General features: G+C 34.8%; 2 protein-coding genes across 2 annotated transcripts; both read right to left on the bottom strand.

Moving 5' to 3' along the window:
• Positions 1–3,040: 3,040 nt before the first annotated feature.
• Positions 3,041–6,216, bottom strand: LOC117917560 (probable glucan 1,3-beta-glucosidase A). The gene is made up of 8 exons (XM_034833876.1): positions 6,005–6,216; positions 5,703–5,822; positions 5,422–5,619; positions 4,471–4,623; positions 4,178–4,347; positions 3,927–4,076; positions 3,476–3,828; positions 3,041–3,381 (listed from the first exon to the last, which is right to left on the bottom strand). Exons 1-8 carry the CDS (start codon positions 6,194–6,196, stop codon positions 3,191–3,193), a joined length of 1,527 nt encoding a protein of 508 aa, XP_034689767.1. The 5' UTR covers positions 6,197–6,216; the 3' UTR covers positions 3,041–3,190.
• A 951-nt stretch (positions 6,217–7,167) lies between these two features.
• Positions 7,168–13,326, bottom strand: LOC117917562 (3-hydroxyacyl-[acyl-carrier-protein] dehydratase FabZ-like). Its single transcript, XM_034833877.1, has 4 exons — positions 13,121–13,326; positions 12,944–13,004; positions 12,405–12,549; positions 7,168–7,638 (listed from the first exon to the last, which is right to left on the bottom strand). Exons 1-4 carry the CDS (start codon positions 13,308–13,310, stop codon positions 7,402–7,404), a joined length of 633 nt encoding a protein of 210 aa, XP_034689768.1. The 5' UTR covers positions 13,311–13,326; the 3' UTR covers positions 7,168–7,401.
• Between the last annotated feature and the right edge of the window lie 8,986 nt (positions 13,327–22,312).

Here is a 22,312-nt window from a genome sequence, read left to right as displayed (position 1 = left end):
AAATTAATTTCATAATTTAAATTAATGATTTAAAAAAAATGTTACAAAAATAATTATTGTTTATCTTTAATTCCATTTAAATATGATTTTTTACTCTCTATTTATAACAATAAAATTATGTTTATAAAGGCAAAATAGTATATATATATATTTCATTTAGTTTACTTATAATGAACCATTCTAATTGATTTTAATTTTATTTATGTTAATTTTTGTTGGGAAAGTTTTAATGTCATAGTGTAGACCCCCTTTGAAGAGCCAAGGAGTATTTAGCTTTGCACCTGCCATGCGTGGGACCAGCTGCAAGAGACGCCATGCTGCTGATGCTGGTGGTCAGGGACGCCATACCTGCTGAGAGGAGGAACAGCATGGCAGGTGCGGCTTTTTCGGGGAGAGCAGATTTTAGAGGCAGCAGATTACGAGTAGAGGGGGGGACCAAAGGAAGGAAAAGAGAGCTGAAGTGAGCGGGAGGGAGAAGTAGGGTTTTTTTTTTAGAGAAAAAAAATCTGGAGGAAGAAGAGAAATAGAGAGCAGGCCGAGGTAGGTGGTGAAGGGTCCATTTACCACCATTTTCTGAGTCCAGGTATTTTTTTTGAATCCGCTTTACGCTTTCCGTTATGAGCGGTTCTCCCTTGTTTCCCTCTGTTCATGGGTTTCCTCTTGACTTTTGAAGTTTATTTATACATTTCTCTATTATGGAATATTTTGGGCAAAGATCCATAACTGCTTTGATTTTTGGAGATGATGTTTCTTTTATTTTTATTTTTTTCTCTCTCTTATATACATGTTCTGTTTTTGTTCTCTCTACTGTCCTTGATTTTTACTCTTGTAAATGGCTCGGTTCCTTCTTCATTTCTGTGAGTCTAATGGCTTATCTTCCCACTGCTCAGTTCTTCTTTCTATTCGTGATTGCATACTTCATGCTCAGACAGGCTTTGAAAAGGCTTTTATGTACCTACTATTGATATTTTCAGTGAACACTAAAAAAAAAAATAATAATAAAAATAAAATAATCTGCAAGCACTGATTGTGGTGTCTACTAGGGAGCTCGGAACACAAGTCACCAAAGTGCTTGTACGCTAGCTGCAAAGCCTATATAACCTGAACTGGAGCAGAAGTCATGTACTGTTGTGGCCCTTTTAAATGGATGAATGCTGAAAAGACACAAAAGTTGGCTTAAGACACGTGCCCACCTTTATTCCCATGCAACCTAAAAAGCCATGCTATTAATCCATCATTTTTTGGTCAAAGGGTACATTGTCTTGGTAAAACCATTCAACCACCACGTTTTTATTTATTTATTTATTTTATTATCATTGTTATTCTTCATGTTTTGATATCAATTAACTTTCATATTGTTAATTTTCTAAAGTTTTATTTCCTAAATTTAATCTTTATAACTTCCATTCCCAAATAATTTTCTAAGGTTTCAATTCCCAAATTTAAGTTTTTTTTAAAAAAAGATTTTAATTCTTAAGTTTAATTTTCAAAGTTCCAAACTCTCAAATAATTTTCAACATTCCAATTTCTTTTAAATTTAATTTCTAAATTCCAATTCCTAAAGTTAATTCCTAAATTCCAATTTTCAAATAATTCTCGAGACTCCAATTTTCAAATAAATTTCAAAAATCTAGTTTTTCTTTCGAACGTTTTTAATTCCACTCTGGTTTTCAAATAACTTTATGTTTCTCTTAATTTTTAATAAGCACGGAGACAATTTTCATAATTCCAAAATAATGGAATTTGTGAGATTAATTCATGCAAGATCGATATGGGCTTTGGTGGGGACCCTACATAAGTGATTTTATGATTGATTGATTGATTGATTTGATTATCACACATGATTAATTGATTCTGCTCTATGACATGCATGAGATTATTCTTTTAATTGTGTATTAACCCTCTTTCTTGATAGCGCATTGATCGATTGATGCCAAGGTATGCCCCGTTCTCACTTCGGTCGATTCCTTATTGAGTGTCCCGATTCTCACATGTGCATGATCACTTTGAGTATTCATTGATTCCCTCATCAATTGCCATGTTTGCTTCATTTTATTAGTAGAGACCCGACTTTAGGGACTTAAAGGGGTGCTACGGTCTGTACCGTACCTTCCCGATAAGTAACCTGACCCTCGAACCCAATCCGGTTTCTCGCAGACCGCCTTTTCCAAAATAAGGAGTCACACTTAGGGTTTTTCTTTCTTATTTTGTTTACCCTTTAAAAATAAAACAAAAATAAGTGGCGACTCCAAGTCAATTTTTCTTAATCAATAAAAATCATAATTTTTCAAAATAAAAAATCGAACTCGCCATCGAGTGGGAAACGCATGAGCCGAAATGCGGGGTCCACACATAGTTTGGTAATAAATAAATAAATAAATAAAATATCAATAATCATCTTAATGTCAACTTCAAGTTGTTTAGAAATCGTACAAAACTTATTAGAAGTCTTGTACAATTTTTTTTTTAATAATATTGCTTATTTAAAAAATTTTGATATCTCAAATTAAAGGATGAAGATAAATATAAATTTATTAATGTTTAAAATTTTATTAGATAAAACATATATACAAATTAAGTATCAAGATATATTTTAAATGATAGAAAAATTATAATATTTAATTTTATCATATATCTCTTTATTTTAAAATTTTAAAAATTATTATATTAAATAATTTATGTTATTTTTATACTTATCATTATATAATAAATATAACATGAACAATTTATATTATTATATTTATTTAATGGTTTTATATGGTGGAAATGGAAAAAAAAAATATCAAAGTTTATGTTATTATTTAATTAATTGTACTACAAGAAATATCAAAGTGATCGAGTGGCTTAGTGAGCCATCCCCTACCTCGTGTAACATGTAGCCTGTGGTTCAAGTCACTTAGGTGCAAGGCTTGACAGGTTTTTTAGGAATTGGATGGTTCATCCGGCTTGGTGGTTCAACCGCCAGTTTAAAGGGTTGAGCATCGGTTGGCAATCAAACCATTACAAGCTTCAACATAGTCCACCCCAAATTCTAAAATGGTAAAAGAACGTAAGTATAAAATGAACTTATATCTTTAAAGATTTGCATCTTCTTCACTTATTATAACCAGCTGAAGAAATACATTTCCCCTGAGAAACCATTACTTAGAGTGGAAGGAGATGCAAGGATAGTAGCTAGCTAATATTCATATTAGGAACTTCCGAGGTTTATATGGCCGTTCTCAATCATCCACTTGAGGCTCCAGTGGTTCTGAGCACATCTGTAAGCCCAATACGCCCATCCAAAAGTGGCACGCCTGTACACATCTATTTGAGCTTTTGCAAATCTCTGGTAGTCTTCCTTTGATGATCCACTTTTTGCCCATTCTGCGGTCCATTCCCCTACAAAATTCACCACCATCATATAGATCTGTATGGCAAATAATTCTAAATCCATGATTGTGTTATAAGCAATAAATATGTGATTCATACTTACCTACAAAACTGAGAGGGCCATTGGAAGTGGTAACAGCACTGAGGTCTGAAGCTCTCTGGTTATAGATGAAATCAATATTCTGTTGTACGTTCATGTTGTTAAACATATCTGAGAAGAGGCTGTAGTAATGCACATCGATCACTACACTATTAAGGCCCCTGGCGAAGTCCAGGAGCTCCTTGGAGTCAGCAGGCCCCAGTCGGTTCGATAGGATCACATAAGCATTTGATGTGTACTTCCTCACGGCATCGTAACCAGCTTTGTAATACTTCTTAAGATCATTGAGTGTAACTCCTGGAGCCAGAGGCTCATTCATCAACTCAATGGCTGCTAGACTCGGGTTGTTGGCGTATCTGCCCAAAAATCAAGTCTGAAGCATTTAAGGCAATGGCCAAAAAAATAAAAAATAAAAAAAAATGTTAAGATAAAACTTTATTTTAGCTTCTGAAACCTTGCTGCTAGGAAGTCTATGACTGCAACAGTATCTTGAATGTTGGAGTCTCCCCATTCCTGAAACCCATCTCTGGTCCCACTATGATCGTTGCCATTTTGTGAACCTTGAACTGCATGCAGATCAACTATAATCTTCATGCCGTTGTTCCTGCAAAATTAGTGATTACCCAGAAATATTATGAACATATTGAATGGTGGCTAAGAGGATGGTTGGAGATGGAGTTGTATGGCTGTTTTTCTTTCACTTACTGTGCCCATGTGAAAGCATTGTCCAAGGCCTTTAAGGAGCCCCCCACAAAAGGCTTTGGTGGTGTTGGGTCGCTCGCTATCCACCACCCAACTGGAATCCTAACCGCATTCAGACCATTTGATGACAAGAATCTGAAATCCTCATTAGTGATGTATGCATTCCAGTGATCCTGATATTAAGAGGTTTATGCTTTTATTATGATCAAATGCTTTACTGATGATTGTGATAAAAAGTATTCATCAGTTAAATGTTCTTGCTAGGCTTGTTGGAGAAATCATATTTGAACCCTTACCTGCATGACTTGAGGGGCTCTGTCTGGACCATAGCCATTAGTGATTTGGTATTCTCCTTGTAAGGTCTGGACTATCTTCATTTGGAAGACGGATGGATTATTGTCATCCCAACCTGAGCCTCCATAGTCTGCAGTCACCAGCCCCGGTTTTGCCTGATTATTGAATAAAAGCCCAATAATCATGAGATCCACAAGCATTTATTCCTAGAACTGGTAAATAATTCAATTGACAACTGAAACTAACTTGCTATTGTTGAATACCTGCAAATTAGCTAGCTATTACTATAGCCCTGGAGATAGGAGAGGAGGTGGATCCTAGTTTAGAACTGAGACCTAATGTGAACTGGGAGATTGAAACCAAGCCTAAGGTTGATTGGCTAGCAACTAATTTCGATTAAACTTTGACTTTTAGTGTGAATTGATCATGAATTAAATTTTTTTTCACTCAGAGACACCTGTAAGAACATGTACCTCCATTATTGATATCACCAGTCACTATACGATTGTACATGGAACATGCATGCGCCAGAGGCATGTAGCTGAGGAAGACAATCCAAATTCTTGTTCAGGCAAGGGGAAGATGGTAAATGCAATAACCCTCCATTTTTCTTATCCTAAATGGACTAAGGATGATATTTATATTAAGTAGGTCCCAGAAATGGTTGGTTAAAAACTGTGCTCCCATGTTTGTATTGCTACAATCAGCTAGATTAGTCCCTTTTTCATCCCTGAATGGAGCCGAGGATACAGTAAAAAAGGCAGATGCTGGGACCAGATCATAGATCTTTATATTATTAGTCTAACCCTCAGCTTATCAGGTTTTCACATGTATGGACTTGTTCTTTAGTGTTCTACACAATACTACCGTTTTTTATGGGGTGTTTAAAAGCCCAAAAGAGTGAGGAAATGCCTTGTGCCCTGAAATATACAGTTTTAGGATGGATGGGACACCTGGAGGAAGAGGCCATTTGATGCTTTTATGCGAACTCGATTTTGATCGTCGTTCTTCCTTACTATCTGAAATGTTTCTGAGTTCCCAGGGGAATTTAAAACCGCTACCACTTTGTTTCCTTTGCCTTGATTTTCTAGTCCAAAGAACTGTTTGTTAAACACTCTGAGATAGAAAGTTGACTTATTGATCCTCCACAACTGCATCATATAGTTGAAAAGCAAGGATTGTTAACAATGAGGAAGAATTGAAAGATGGTCATATATGGTTAAAAGAACCCAACCCTGAAAGTCTCCCAGCCAGAGGGCGAGGTGCGGTTGGCAACAACATCTGTCCCACCCCCATTTTCAGCAGCGAGATACTTCTGCAGCTTCGTAGACATGAACTGCACTTGAGTTCCATCCTACCAAGGATCACAATAAAGAGTCATACGTTATTGATGAAATGCAAAATTAAGCAGTAAGAAGCCCCTTTTCCTTGGTTAGTGCCGCATTTATCAACACAAAAAGGGGAGATCAAACAAAATTAGTGGCCATAGGTGTTTAATGATGCATGGCTGGTCTTAGGAAAATGAAGAAACTGTACCAAAAGGTCTTGATTGGGTATCCCAGCAAAGAGTTCAGGTTTCATCCATCCCTCTGTAACAAGCCAATTTCCTAGATTCACAGCTTTAACTGGCAAATAAGGATCTGCACCCTGTGCAAACAAAAGAGTGGGGACCCATGATGAAAAGAGATAGAAAGCCCACACACATTTCACGTACAAGCAAGAACTCATTTGTCACTCTCTTCCTGGAAACTGAGGAGAGTTCGAGTCGAATACATACAGAAGGCAAGGGCTACAAATGGTGTAGGATGATAATGATTAGTAAATATTGTTCACACAATATTAATTAAGACATTTGGGAAATAATGACTGGATTGTATTTTATGGTTTGTATCACTCGCTCTTCCACTGGGAAATCTCATTTTTCTAGAAGGCAGGCATCACAAATTTTGGCCACAAATAGAAGTTGGACACGGAATTAGTGCAAAAATGAAGATAACTGAGAATCCCAATATGCATTTAATGGGAAATTAGTAGCCGAGATTATGATTTCCAAGGATTTATTCAACTGGATCAGCAAAATTCTACGCGTCCCATCCAGTTTGGGAATTCTGGGTCTAAGATTCCACACTATAATGATTTGAGTTTTGAAGATGGGAGTCAGCGTTAGAATTGGGTGGCGAAATAACCTAAGGTGAATGAGTGGAAGAGCAGGCGGTGAAGACATTTAGTGATCATAAACCTCAATTTGTATCCTTCGATATAAGATTGGAGACACAGGGAGGGAGGCACACAAACTGGACATATGTATGGTTTGTAGAGAAAGAATTTGCTGTGGGTTGAGGTTTAATGATGGCTGTTTCCTACCAACCTAAAGTAAGATTTGACAGGGGCTATGATAGCTCCATATAGGCTGTATTGGGCTCTTGCCACTCCCTCCACTCAGGTTCTATGCACACTAAAGACATGAGCACTCAACAGACGCATTATTGGGGAATCCAAAAAGGGACTCACACCACCCCCCAATCATAGCTTTTCTGTTACCTCTCTGCTGTTCTTATGAATCAAGTCCATCAAAACACTATTCACCTTTGCATTGCACTATCTCATGGAAAACCTGGACTTCATGCAACAGACTTAACATGAGATGGTGCTATGTGACTCATCTAATCAAACTCCAGGATTGAGTTTCAGAGCAGCTCTTCAAGTGGTGAAAGTTTAGTCATATCATTTACTCCGCAAGAAATCCACACATGACAACCATATCCTAGTAACCCCAAAATTTAGAAGACTACAGAGGTGCATTATCAAAGTAGGAAAAGCAAAATGAAGGAGGAAACAACATGGAGGTTCTTATAATTTTAGCCGGGGAAAAAGGGGAACATGGTTAGAAAAGTACCCGACTGAGCAGGGGCTTCATTCGCTCCCTGTAGCCATCAAGAACTCGCCCTCACATACCACCTCACCTCACCTCCTACATATGCCTTCCCTTCCATTTTTGCAATTCCAAACCGTTTTTGATGCTTAACCAGAGTCATTCGCATAACCAAAGTGTCTCCTGCAATGACTGGTTTCTGGAACCTCACTTTGTCGATTCCTGCAAAGAAGAAATTCTCACGAGAGCCTCCAACTTCAGGTTGAAGCATAACCAAGCCCCGGACCTGAGCCATTGCCTGGACCCACCAACCACTTTCATCAGCAATTACTAGAGGCACATGTAATGTATCCAAATCCAAACTTGATAGAAACAGGGTTGTAAAAAGAATTTAACAATAACAATTTTAGCAATGCTGCAATGGGAAAAAAATCAGAAATAAAGGCACTCTTTTGAAGCTAGAAGTATTAATTGGGACATGATGAAAGAAACTAGTCTAAAGATGGTTTTTCCATTTGGAACGAGGACAAATGACTGCACGTATTAGCAGGAGAATTTTAATTCAAATTGAAGACTATGATAGAACAATGTTACATTATAAAAACTGCCTCTAGATTTCTATTTGTGAAGTAGGCAGATATTATACGGTGATGCACTTTGGAGAACAAACACTGCAATGGGTATAAAACTCAGTGATTTGGTTATCCCTAGGGAGATCTGAGGCATTGTCTACTAACAAACAAAATAAAAACAAAAAGGTCCCACAACCAAATGGTTATGAAATGTAAGGGAAAAGTTGAGACCAAAATTTGATAGCTGGTTCTGCCCACTAAAATGAAAATCCACATTTTATTTTAGAGATTTTATAAAATTAGCACTTTGCTATTGATTACACTTTTCTATCCCATTAATGTGTCCTCAGACTTCTGTGCAGGAGGTTGCAATTCAGTCTCTTTACCAAAGTCTGACAGTCAACTCCTGTGCACAGAAGCCCAAACTAGTACAATAAAGCAGTAAACTGTGGAGCCTGTGCAGGCCTTGATTCACCTGGAAGATGCACCCTTCATCCCCAGGTCAGGTAAGGCCTGTGCAAGCTCCACAGTCATAGATCATGTGTCTCTCCTCTATTCCCTACTGAAAATAGCAGCCCAAAGAGCTCTATTCATACTTATTTTTTTTAATCATTGAGGAATCTTCAATGATCAAGCCCTTAGGATGTTCCATGGAGACCCAAACCTAGGGTTGCAGATCACGCCCGCAACAACCAGCACCGGGTAAATCAAGGTATTTAACCAGCAGTAGGATTCAAAACTAGGACCATGCACCTCTACTACACATCCAAGCATTCATAGTTATATTGTATCGAATAAGCTAAAACTATTATTCATTCTCATCTATTGAACTAGTCAAAGCTAAAAGAGGAGCATATCTTAGATGTGTTGATGATTTTATGGTGAGAATCATACTTATAGCAACCTGGCCGAATTGGGAGAATCTACAGGTATTATTCTTGGTCAATTTACTAGAGAACCAAATAGTCAACTAACATTAAGAACTTTTCATATTGAGAGAATATCCATGTGATATCCCACATGGATAGAGGAAACAATTCTTAGCATCACATATGTATGAATTTTTCTTAATCATATAAATATGTTTTAAAGCCGTAAGATCCCATTGAGCCTAGAGCGGATAATATCTACATAAGAAAGAACAAGTTGTTACAAATGGTATTAGGGCCAATTTACAACCCTGATGTGGGCCTTTGTTCATTTGGTCTTTAAAGGGATGTCTATCTATTTGGCCCACGATCCTATGGGACATGATAAGGATGATGAGTGACAATTCTACAAAAACATTAACTTCTATTACAGATGATCAATAAGTAGAATCAGAATAAGTGATTGCTGGGATTCATGCGGGAATGTACACTTTTCACTTTGAAGAGAGTGCCCAAAAACATATTTATTCCGATGCAAAGGGGAAGAGCAACAACTATAGGTCAACAAAAAGAAGAGGCAGGTTATCTTCATCAACTTACAGAAATTTGTGGTAAAACCAATTGTGAGATAATGATATGGATGTCCCAAAATAAAGGAGTCGCAAAGCAATATATTGGAGTGATTATGAACTTGGGGGAAGAAATTATCTTGTTGCACTGATTATGAATGAAATATGTGGCTATATATATTATGAGGTATGCTATGCTATTGAGTGTTGATTGCAAATAACCATTTAATGGCAAAATTAGCAATGGATACCAAATTGGAATCATTTGCAGTTGCTTTCGAACACCCAGCTTCAAAATAATTTGGAGAATTATATTGTATGAGCAGAATGTTGAGAACAGGGAAAAAAATTGCAAATTGACATGGCTATATCAGAAAGTTGAGTGACAAAATAAGTGAACACAACATTATAACTAGGTGAATATGGCAAAACAAAAGAGTGATCTGATAGGGAATAACATATAGAGTGCTGGACTCTAACAATCTGATACAGAGCACTGAAAACCTATGATAATCTGAGTGTAAGAGGACAAGGATGAAAGAAGTATGAAAATTTGAAGTCAGCAATAAAAAAGCCTGAAGCTCCTGATGAGATGCAAGTCATATGGCAATAACATGAAAATAAAATCCCAAAATCAAAAGAAGGAAATCATCAACTCATTAACAAAAGGAAAAAGAGCACTCCTAAGTCCTATGTATTAAAAGCTGAATAAGTAGTGCCACAAAAGGGTACCAGGAATTATGATATGCCAATCAGAGTATAAGTGTAATGTCAACTATGCATTGGACACAAATGAACTGTTATATTTGGCATGGAGTCATAGACAAGGAAGTAAGACATTTCATTTAGCACCACATGTAGAATGCTATTGTCAGTTGCACTTCATTTCCGTTGCCTAACAAAAAGTAATAAGAAGCAAAAGAAACGAAGTGCAATGTTTATAGCATTCTATAACTAATGCTAAATCAAATGTCTTACTTCCTTATTCATAACAAATAAAAAAGTTCGTTTATATCTAATGTATGGTTGACATGCCAAGAATCAAGTAAAAGCTTAAAAATACCACCTTTGATGTCCTCCCTCCCATCACTCCTCCCCCAATTAAGTATCAGGTAACAACCAATGAACTTCAATGCCAAAATTTTACAAGTCAATGAAGGAGAAGATAAATTCTTTGAGCCTTTGCACCCATTTGTTTATCTTAACATTTTAAGAACAGAAAAACTTTGAATCCCAGCTATTAGGCTATGTCCATCTTTGTTAACCTTTTAGCTCTATCTAGATCAATGTCTTGCCTTAACAAGTTAAGCAAATGAAAAAGATTATAGTGAATGTTCAAATATTTCTTGTTTTTTTTTTTGTCCTTCAAGAAAGGGGAAAAGGACAAGCTTGATTAGGATTGGGGTGTGTAACACGCTGAGAATCTGCAGCCAAATGGGATCTTTGGGACTCAGTTAAAGATCATAAGATCATCATCCACATTCAAAAGGAAGAGATAAATTCTTTGCCAATTTCTTTGCAACTGTTATAAAAAAGCCCACCTAGCGTATCTAAAACCAACAATATAACCTTAAATTCCAATTATTTGGGCTCAGTTACATTGGAACAACAGGATTTGTTTTTTCCAAGATATGGGAAAAGGGATCAGCTTGATTATGAAGAGGGAATGAAACTTCCAGAGCATCTGTAGCCAAAAAGTGCTTGATTCACTTGTAGGCTCAATTAAGATAATGGACTAGTAGTCTGCTCAGTTCAAGATTAGCTGGATAATCTGCACATTCTTTTCGTTCTCCGAGGATGAGTAATGCTATTTAGGGTAATTGTGCTTGTAATCAGCCATGGGAGCTCGAAGCTCCAAGTGGGAGGACAGTGGATGGAGATAGCCCCCTCTGATCAGACTCAACACTTCTATGGGAGATGTTAAGATCTCAACAAATTTGAAGACTACTCCTCATGGCCCACAGTTAGCACACACAATAATAAAACTGCATACAAACCGTGCACGACCTCTTATTCATGTCAATCTAATGGTTAGATAACTCCCAAGGATCTCAGCTGATGAAGGAAAGACTTTGATTTTCCAGAAGGAAGCAAAGAACAATGTATACCTAATTCCTAGTTTCATCTGGATCATCCAACAAGGAGCCCGTCCTAATGGAGAATAGTAACTCAGTTAATGGGTTGATTCCTGACTGTCTGGGTTTCTTGTCAATTCAAGAATGCTAAATACTATTCATGTTCTCTGTTATAAGAAATTCTACGGTAAAGCTCCATCATGAATCATAAACCAATAACCATAACACTAGTTTGAGATAAGTTGGTAAGTGACTGCATCATATGTTTTCCAAAAACTGTGTACCCCACTTTTAGAGCTGAAGCTAATCCCTCCAAAGATCTTCGTAACACTTAGAACATGTCATACAAATATAACTCATGCAGCTATTGTTAATCATCATTCTGGTGTTCCCATAAAATATACCCAATTATAAAATAAAAAGAAAAGACAATGAGTTAATTGACTGTTGTAAAATTCACCCAACAAAAGGCTATGTCTACTTAATGACAGTCAACAAACTTCACTAATAATGAAAATTTACAAAAATATGAAATTCTCCTAAACCTGCAAAAATGAAATGTATAGTCAAAACACCAACAAGTTACTCCAAAGTGGCCAAGAGTCCAAAATCAAGGAAATTATTAAAAGACCTTGGGATATAATGAATTCAAAGCCAAAGTTGAACTGGACAATAATAATGATTTCTATTCTCATGTGGCAACCTAAGAAGAAGCTTTCACTTAAAAGCTTCAACAATTGGGAACATTAGACTTAAAAGGGAAAAAAAAGAAGAGAAAAGAAAGATTGAGACAAATCCCAATGGGAAGAATCCTGTGACTAACATATATAATTAAGGGGACCCAAGTCCTTAGAGCCCAACCATTGCTTATTCAACGTGCACAAATATGTTGAGTTCTTTATTTTTCAAACATTTTCTGTTATTTTCTAGTAAATTGAATTCAAATGAAGAACATGAAGTTTGGCAATAAGCAAATTACCTCAACCATGAGCACACCAGGCATAATTGGCCTCTCAGGGAAGTGCCCAGGAAAGAAGTTATCGTTTATAGTCACATTCTTAATTGCTACTGCTGAGATCCCTGGGTTGTATTCAATCACTCTATCCACTAAAAGAAACGGAAACCTGAGATACAACCAAAAACAAAATTGCCAATACGACTGCAAAGTAATGAGAGAAAAAGAAAAGAAAAGAAAAGAAAAAAGGAAGACTGAAACTTCAAGCTGAGTTTGATTGTCGAGAAAATGTAAGGTTTAAGCTGAATTTGGTTGTCGAGAAAATGTAAGAAAAAATAAAATAGGACATTAGACTGAAATTTTCCATCTTAGCCTAGAGTCAACTATTCGGCTTAGTTAAGCTGGGTTTAGCATTTTCATAAATCAATATAACACACAAAAATTCAAGATTTTATTTTTCTTTCCTTCTGCTTTCCTCCCTTTTCACATCAACCAAACAGAGAACAGTAAAAAATAAGCAAAGGGGAACTCAAATGCATGAAACCACGAATACAGAAACTCACCTGTGCGGTAAAATTTCCCGTATTTGATTAATATCCATCACCGTAGGAAATGCTGAATATGCTACAGAACAACCATAACAAAAAACAGAACAAATTTGAACACAAAACCTAACAGAATGGAAAAACATGATAGAAAAACAAAAGAATCAATGCAGACATGCCGGAAGAAGAGCATACTCTTTTCGACGGGAACGTCTCCCTTACCAGCGTCGAGAGAAGCGCAAGCGATGAAGGTGGATCGAGACTTGGATTGAAGAGAAAGAAAGCGAGGGGCAGAGAGAGAAACGGTGAATGTAGAGGGTCGACGAGGAGATAGAGGGGAAGGAGAAGTGAGAGGAGAGAAGAGAGAGTTGGAGATGGTAGCCATTTTCCGAGAGGGAAAGAGGGAGAGAGTGTTGGGCTCTGTGGAGCCTAGTTTCGTTTGATCCGGTTTGACGACCCAACCCGAATAATATGGCATGGCTTTTTAATGGGAGATTTATTGAGGCCTGTTGGGCCTGTTTAGCCCATTGTGGAACCACCTTTTGTAATTAGGGTTTTTTGTGTGGTGGGTTACCATGTTATATATATAGGGAAAAATATTGTAGTCGTCAAGGTTGTACTCTGTATTCTTCCCTGATAATAGTGATATCCCTGCAACTCCGTGGATGTAGGCAAATTGCCGAACCACGTAAATACTGTCTTGTGCGTGTGATTGTTTTTCTTTGGCGTTTGTTTTTTCTCTAATTTTTTGTTTCTCACGGGTTGGGAATTCGGTTTAATTCCCTACAACTGGTATCAGAGCCTAGGGTTAGGTTTTGAGTGGGAGCAATGGCAGAGGAAGCAGGAAAGGCGTCTGGAATAGAAAAGTTTGATGGCACAGACTTTGCGTATTGGAGGATGCAGATTGAAGATTATCTCTATGGGAGGAAATTGCATCTACCTCTTTTGGGGACAAAACCTGAGAGTATGAAGGCTGAGGAATGGGCGCTTCTTGACAGACAGGTTCTAGGAGTTATTAGGTTAACTCTGTCTAGGTCTGTTGCACATAATGTTGTAAAGGAGAAGACCACAGCAGATTTGATGAAGGCTTTGTCCGGTATGTATGAAAAGCCGTCCGCAAACAATAAGGTGCATCTGATGAAGAAATTGTTTAATTTGAAGATGGCAGAGAATGCATCAGTAGCACAACATCTGAATGAATTTAATACAATCACAAATCAATTGTCGTCTGTAGAAATTGATTTTGATGATGAGATTCGTGCTCTGATCGTCTTGGCTTCTTTGCCAAACAGTTGGGAGGCAATGAGGATGGCAGTAAGCAATTCTACGGGAAAGGAAAAGCTCAAGTACAATGATATACGAGATTTAATTCTGGCTGAGGAGATTCGCCGAAGAGATGCAGGTGAAACCTCAGGATCTGGTTCTGCCCTAAACCTTGAGACAAGAGGTAGAGGTAATAACAGAAATTCAAATCAGGGTAGATCAAATTCCAGAAATTCTAATCGGAACAGAAGCAAATCTAGATCAGGCCAACAAGTACAATGCTGGAATTGTGGGAAACCAGGTCACTTTAAAAGGCAATGCAAAAGCCCTAAGAAGAAGAATGAAGATGATTCTGCTAATGCTGTAACAGAAGAGGTACAAGATGCATTACTTCTTGCAGTAGACAGTCCACTTGATGATTGGGTTTTGGATTCAGGAGCTTCGTTTCATACCACTCCACACCGAGAAATCATACAGAATTATGTTGCAGGTGATTTTGGTAAGGTGTATTTGGCTGATGGTTCAGCCTTGGATGTTGTGGGTCTGGGAGACGTCCGGATATCTTTGCCCAATGGGTCTGTTTGGTTACTGGAGAAGGTTCGACATATTCCTGACCTGAGGAGGAATCTGATTTCTGTTGGACAACTTGATGATGAAGGACATGCAATACTATTTGTTGGTGGTACTTGGAAGGTTACAAAGGGAGCTAGGGTATTGGCTCGCGGAAAGAAGACTGGTACTCTGTATATGACCTCATGTCCAAGAGACACAATTGCAGTTGCTGATGCAAGTACTGATACAAGCCTATGGCACCGCAGACTTGGTCACATGAGTGAGAAAGGGATGAAGATGTTGCTGTCAAAAGGAAAACTACCAGAATTGAAGTCCATTGATTTTGACATGTGTGAAAGTTGCATCTTAGGAAAGCAAAAAAAGGTGAGCTTCTTGAAAACTGGCAGGACACCGAAGGCTGAAAAATTGGAACTAGTACACACTGATTTGTGGGGGCCTTCTCCGGTTGCATCCCTAGGAGGTTCAAGGTACTACATCACTTTTATTGATGACTCAAGTAGAAAGGTATGGGTTTATTTTCTGAAAAATAAATCTGATGTATTTGAAACTTTTAAGAAGTGGAAGGCCATGGTTGAGACAGAAACAGGTTTGAAAGTAAAATGTTTGAGGTCAGATAATGGAGGAGAGTACATAGATGGAGGGTTCAGTGAGTATTGCGCTGCACAGGGAATTAGGATGGAGAAGACCATTCCTGGGACACCACAGCAGAATGGTGTGGCTGAGCGCATGAATAGAACTCTCAATGAGCGTGCTAGAAGTATGAGGTTGCATGCTGGACTACCAAAAACTTTTTGGGCTGATGCTGTTAGCACTGCAGCTTACCTGATAAACCGAGGACCATCAGTTCCCATGGAGTTCAGACTTCCTGAGGAGGTTTGGAGCGGTAAAGAGGTGAAGTTTTCACATTTAAAAGTTTTTGGTTGTGTTTCTTATGTTCATATTGATTCTGATGCTCGTAGCAAACTTGATGCAAAGTCAAAAATATGTTTTTTCATTGGCTATGGTGATGAGAAATTTGGCTATAGGTTTTGGGATGAACAAAACAGGAAAATCATCAGAAGTAGAAATGTGATATTTAATGAACAGGTTATGTACAAGGACAGGTCAACTGTAGTGTCAGATGTTACAGAGATAGATCAAAAGAAATCTAAGTTTGTCAACTTAGATGAATTGACTGAAAGTACTGTCCAGAAGGGGGGTGAAGAAGATAAGGAGAATGTAAATTCACAGGTAGATCTGAGTACACCTGTAGTTGAAGTTCGCAGATCTTCCAGGAACATTAGACCTCCGCAGCGTTATTCACCTGTTTTAAATTATCTCCTGTTGACTGATGGCGGTGAGCCAGAGTGTTATGATGAAGCCTTGCAAGATGAGAATTCAAGCAAGTGGGAGTTAGCCATGAAGGATGAGATGGATTCTTTGTTAGGGAATCAGACATGGGAATTGACTGAATTGCCAGTAGGAAAGAAGGCTTTGCACAACAAGTGGGTATACAGAATAAAGAATGAGCATGATGGTAGTAAACGTTACAAGGCCAGATTAGTTGTTAAAGGGTTCCAGCAGAAGGAGGGCATTGACTACACAGAGATATTTTCTCCAGTTGTGAAGATGTCAACAATTAGACTTGTACTTGGAATGGTGGCTGCAGAAAACTTACATCTTGAACAGTTAGATGTGAAGACAGCATTCCTTCATGGTGACTTGGAGGAAGACCTTTACATGATTCAGCCAGAAGGGTTCATTGTTCAGGGACAAGAGAGTCTAGTCTGCAAACTGAGAAAGAGCTTGTATGGCCTTAAACAAGCTCCTAGACAGTGGTACAAGAAGTTTGACAGTTTTATGCATAGAATTGGGTTCAAGAGATGTGAAGCTGATCACTGTTGCTATGTTAAGTCTTTTGACAATTCTTACATCATATTACTGTTGTATGTGGATGATATGCTTATTGCAGGGTCTGACATTGAGAAGATTAATAATCTGAAGAAGCAATTGTCCAAACAATTTGCAATGAAGGATTTGGGAGCTGCAAAGCAAATCCTTGGTATGAGAATCATTAGAAATAAGGCTAATGGTACATTGAAGCTTTCACAATCAGAGTATGTGAAAAAAGTTCTTAGCAGGTTCAACATGAATGAAGCTAAACCAGTGAGCACACCCTTGGGAGCCATTTCAAACTAAGCAAAGAACAGTCACCGAAGACAGAAGAAGAAAGGGACCATATGAGCAAGGTGCCCTATGCCTCAGCTATTGGCAGCTTGATGTATGCTATGGTGTGTACAAGGCCAGACATTGCACATGCAGTGGGAGTTGTGAGCAGATTCATGAGTAGGTCTGGAAAGCAGCATTGGGAGGCAGTCAAGTGGATTTTAAGATATCTGAAGGGTTCATTAGATACATGTCTTTGCTTCACAGGTGCTAGTTTGAAATTGCAGGGTTATGTAGATGCTGATTTTGCTGGTGATATTGATAGTAGAAAGAGTACTACTGGGTTTGTTTTTACTCTAGGTGGTACAGCTATATCATGGACTTCAAATCTACAGAAGATTGTTACTTTGTCTACTACAGAAGCTGAGTATGTTGCAGCAACTGAAGCTGGAAAGGAGATGATTTGGCTACATGGTTTCTTAGATGAATTGGGTAAGAAGCAGGAGATGGGCATTCTACACAGTGACAGTCAGAGTGCAATTTTTCTTGCCAAAAATTCGGCTTTTCATTCAAAGTCGAAACATATACAAACAAAATACCACTTTATCCGTTATCTTGTTGAGGATAAACTGGTAATACTTGAGAAGATTTGTGGATCTAAGAACCCTGCAGACATGTTGACTAAGGGTGTCACTATTGAGAAGTTGAAGCTGTGCGCAGCTTCAATTGGTCTTCTAGCTTGAGGACAGGAGGATGAGTTGTAGGGATAAGGGATTGTTTCTTGGAGGATAGCGGTTTGATGTTGGTGATTGGACTAGTCTCCAAGTGGGAGATTTGTTGGGCTCTGTGGAGCCTAGTTTCGTTTGATCCGGTTTGACGACCCAACCCGAATAATATGGCATGGCTTTTTAATGGGAGATTTATTGAGGCCTGTTGGGCCTGTTTAGCCCATTGTGGAACCACCTTTTGTAATTAGGGTTTTTTGTGTGGTGGGTTACCATGTTATATATATAGGGAAAAATATTGTAGTCGTCAAGGTTGTACTCTGTATTCTTCCCTGATAATAGTGATATCCCTGCAACTCCGTGGATGTAGGCAAATTGCCGAACCACGTAAATACTGTCTTGTGCGTGTGATTGTTTTTCTTTGGCGTTTGTTTTTTCTCTAATTTTTTGTTTCTCACGGGTTGGGAATTCGGTTTAATTCCCTACAGAGAGTAGAGAGGACGGTCGGAGTGAACGACGCGAAAGGGATAGTTTGTGTGTTGAACATCACTACATTCCGCAAACAAGACCTACGGCTACCTGCTCTCTGAAATTTGAATGGGAAAATTGTGTTTTCAATCCGGCGAGTAACGTCCTCCTACCACTCGAAGTTAAACTCAAAATGAAAAAAATGATATTATCTTTAAAAAATTCTTAAAATGTCGTTAACTATTAAATGAAAAAACTAATTGGTCACATTGTCATTCTCTTTTCCGACTCTTTTACAATTTTCTCGTCTATTTATTAGTAGGATTAAGTTGAATTTCCTAATCATTTTTTTCCATCAAATTAAATATGAAAAATAAATAATTAAAAATTATTATTATTAAATATATTTTTGAAGTAAATAACTTTTAAATACCTCATCAAATATTACTTTTTTTTTCAAACTTACATAATATATAATAAATATTTTTTAAATACCTTAAAAACTTACATAATATATAATAAATATTAATCTTTATTTCAAATTTATATTATTTCTCATATATGTTAAACAATTTTTAAATACCTCATAAAATATTAGTATTTTTTTTATTCTAACTCGTAAATTAGACATCATCAAATATTTTTTTTTTTCAAACTTATAGAATATATAATAAATACTTTTTAAATACCCAACAAATATTTTTTTTTTGTTTCTTACTTATAAAATAATAAATATGTTTTACATTATTTCTTATATATATTAAATAATTTTTAAATACCTTATAAAATATTTTTTTTTCTAACTTGCAAATTAAACACAGAGTGTTTATTATTTATCATATTATTTCGAAAATAATGTAAACACTCACATGTTATATATATAATATTAATCAATAAAACAATATTTCTAAGATTAAATTACCAAACTTCCAATAATTTTGAAAGTGTAAATAGGGTAATTGACAAAATTAAATTCTTCAATATATTCAAAATTTCTCCAATCCAAAATTACCTAATTGTTCCCCACACTAATTCTAAATATTTTTAAATAAATATTTAAATATTTAAAACTATTAAAATAAATATTTCTTATCAAATCATTTTTTTTAAGTAATAAAATAAAATCATGAAATCTTCAAAACTGTAATTATAACAAATATTTTTAATTTAAAACTAATTTCATAATTTAAATTACTATTTTAAAAAATAAAAATGTTACAAAAATATTTTTTGTTTATTTTAATTCCATTTAAATATGATTTTTTAATCTCTATTTATAACAATAGAATTATGTTTATAAAGACAAAATAGTAAATATATATATATATATATATATATATATATATATATTTCATTTAGTTTACTTAAACAATTCAAATATGATTGATTTTAATTTTATTTCTTATATGTTAATTTTTGTAGGAAAAGTATTAATGACATAGTTTGGTAAATAAATAAAATATCAACAATCATCTTAATGTCAAGTTCAAGTTGTTTAAAAATCGTACAAAACTTATTAGGAGCTTTGTATACCCTTATACATTTGACACATTTTTATTTTACAATTAGTGTAATACTTTTGTATAATAGTGCAAATTTCATATCCCTCTTAAGTTTCAATAATTTGGTTGATAAAATGGTGGATGACTTAAGGTCAATTTTTTTCCCCAAATATCATTATTAAGGAAAGCATTGGAATTTTCGTATGAGAATTAAATAAAATGCATAATATAAATATACAATTCGTGGGTGATAAGAAAAATAAAGGAATGGTTCATAATAAATTGAAATCTTTCACAAAATATAGCTTTGTACACCCTTGTATACTTAATACATTTTCCTTGTATACTTCGTGTAATGCCTTGGTACAGTGACACAAATTTCATATCCCTCATAAGTTATGTATCTACATAGGTGTATTTAACCATATTTCCAATGATTTAGTTGAGAAAATGGTGGATGATATAGGGTCAATTTTTTTCCCAAATATCATTACTAGAAAAGTATTGGAATTTTCATGTGAAAATTAAATAAAATGCATGACATAAGTGTACAATTTGTAGGTGATAAGAAAAAAAAATGATTTATAATAAATTGAAATCTTTCATAAAATGTAGTCTTGTACATCCTTATACATTTAGTACATTTCTCTTATATAATTAGTGTAATACCATTGTACCGTGGTATCATAAATGAATAAATGAAATTTAATTATTTTTGTTATTTTCATATAAAAAATAGTATTAAACAAGGTTTTCAAAATTTATTTTTAAAAATAGTTTTTATTTTTTAATTAAACTTATTTTCAAAAAGAGATAATATAGAAAATAAAAATTATTTTTAAAAATAAAAATAAAAAGTAAAAAAATAAAAATAGAAAAATATTTTAAAACCAAACTCAAACATAATCTATAAAATTTTTAACTACTTATTTTCATCTAAAATGAGTAAATATACTTTTCAACCTTTTTATATAAGAAAATTTCAATTTCTACTATGCATTGATTTAATTTACTTTTAAAATTAAGTCATATAAAAACATTTTTATTGGGTATTTAAAATAAACTTCGTCCTCCTTCTTTCTTTTTCTTTTCCTTATTTTAATAAATTTTCAATTAATTTAAATCATTAAAAAAATCTTTAGTAAACAAATTTACAATATTTCATATGATTTATTATTAAAAGTCATGCTAAAAAAGTTATTAAAATAAGAAAGGAAGAAAATTTTTAAAAAATTAAACTTTTTATTTTATAATAATAAAAAAAAAATTAAAACACTTTTTAGTACAAAAAGAAAAAGAAAATAGTGAATATGTTTGTTTTAAATATTATTTTAATAATTAAATTATTTACTTCTAAAATGTAAAAGGTAATCTTTATTTATTTAAATTAACATTTTTTAAAAATTATTTCCTAAAATAGTCTTTAAATCATTAATATAATTTTTGTTTATTTATAATTTTAAATAAAAAAAATAATGTTGATTTTTCAATTATTTATAAAAGAGTATAAAAAATAAAAATAAAAATAAAAAATGATTAAATAACAGAGAATTTGATGGTAGTGGCATGTGAAGAGTTGTAAAATAAAAACAAAAATTTGTCACAATGGTATTTTTGTCTATTACTATTTCATATATATATTTGTAACGGGTGATTGAAGGACTTTATTTTAATTATCAAATCCAATTGGATTGAAAACATAATTCTCCCGATTTGAAAGCTCAACAATATTATAAATGGTTGGAGAACGTCACTCAACTGATTTTTGTTTTTATTTTCTGTCATTTAAGTAAATTAGAGAGGACCATTTATTTAATGTGGAAACAGTGGAGGTGGCATTCCGGATTTAAAGCTTTGTATGGTTGTTCTCAATCGTCCACTTGTTAAGCCCAATTAATTAAAATAATAAAAGTGGTTCTACATTTTTAGACACCATTATGATTTAATTTAGTGTTTTAATATACAATGTTTTCGGAACTAGAACTGTCATTGAGCCGATAACTTTTCAATGGAGGGATTGATGGTCAAATAAGTTATATCATAAATATATAATTATTATATTATATATAATTAAAAAAGAAATTAAGAATATATATATAAAATTATTTTTTTTAATAATATTGCTTATTTAAAAGATTTTGATATCTCAAATTAAATGATGAAGATAAATAAAAATTTATTAATATTTAAAATTTTATTAGATAAAACATATGTACTATTTAAGTATTAGGATATATTTTATATGACAGAAAAATTATAATATTTAATTTTATCATATATCTCATTATTTTCAAATTTAAAAATTATTATATTAAATAATTTATATTATTTTTATACTTATCATTATATAATAAATATAACATGAAGAATGTATATTTATTATATTTATTTAATGGTTTTATATGGTGGAAATGGAAAAAAAAAATCAAAGTTTATATTATTATTTTATTAATTGTACTACAAGAAATATAAGAGTGATTAAGTGGCTTAGTGAGCCATCCCCCCTCGTGTAACATGTAGCATGTGGCTCAAGTCACTTAGGCGCAAGCCTTGACAGGTTTTTTAGGAATCGGACGGTTCATCTGGCTTGACGGTTCAACCACTGGTTTAAAGGGTTGAGCATCGGTTCATTCACTCAGACCGGAAAGTGCATCGGTTGGTGGTCAAACCATTACAAGTTTCAACATAGTCCACCCCAAATTCTAAAATGG

This window comes from Vitis riparia, chromosome 7, assembly GCF_004353265.1.
Source record: "Vitis riparia cultivar Riparia Gloire de Montpellier isolate 1030 chromosome 7, EGFV_Vit.rip_1.0, whole genome shotgun sequence".
Lineage (NCBI taxonomy): Eukaryota > Viridiplantae > Streptophyta > Magnoliopsida > Vitales > Vitaceae > Vitis > Vitis riparia.
Note: the sequence above shows the minus strand (reverse complement) of the source record. Positions and strands in the feature narration are given on the sequence as shown.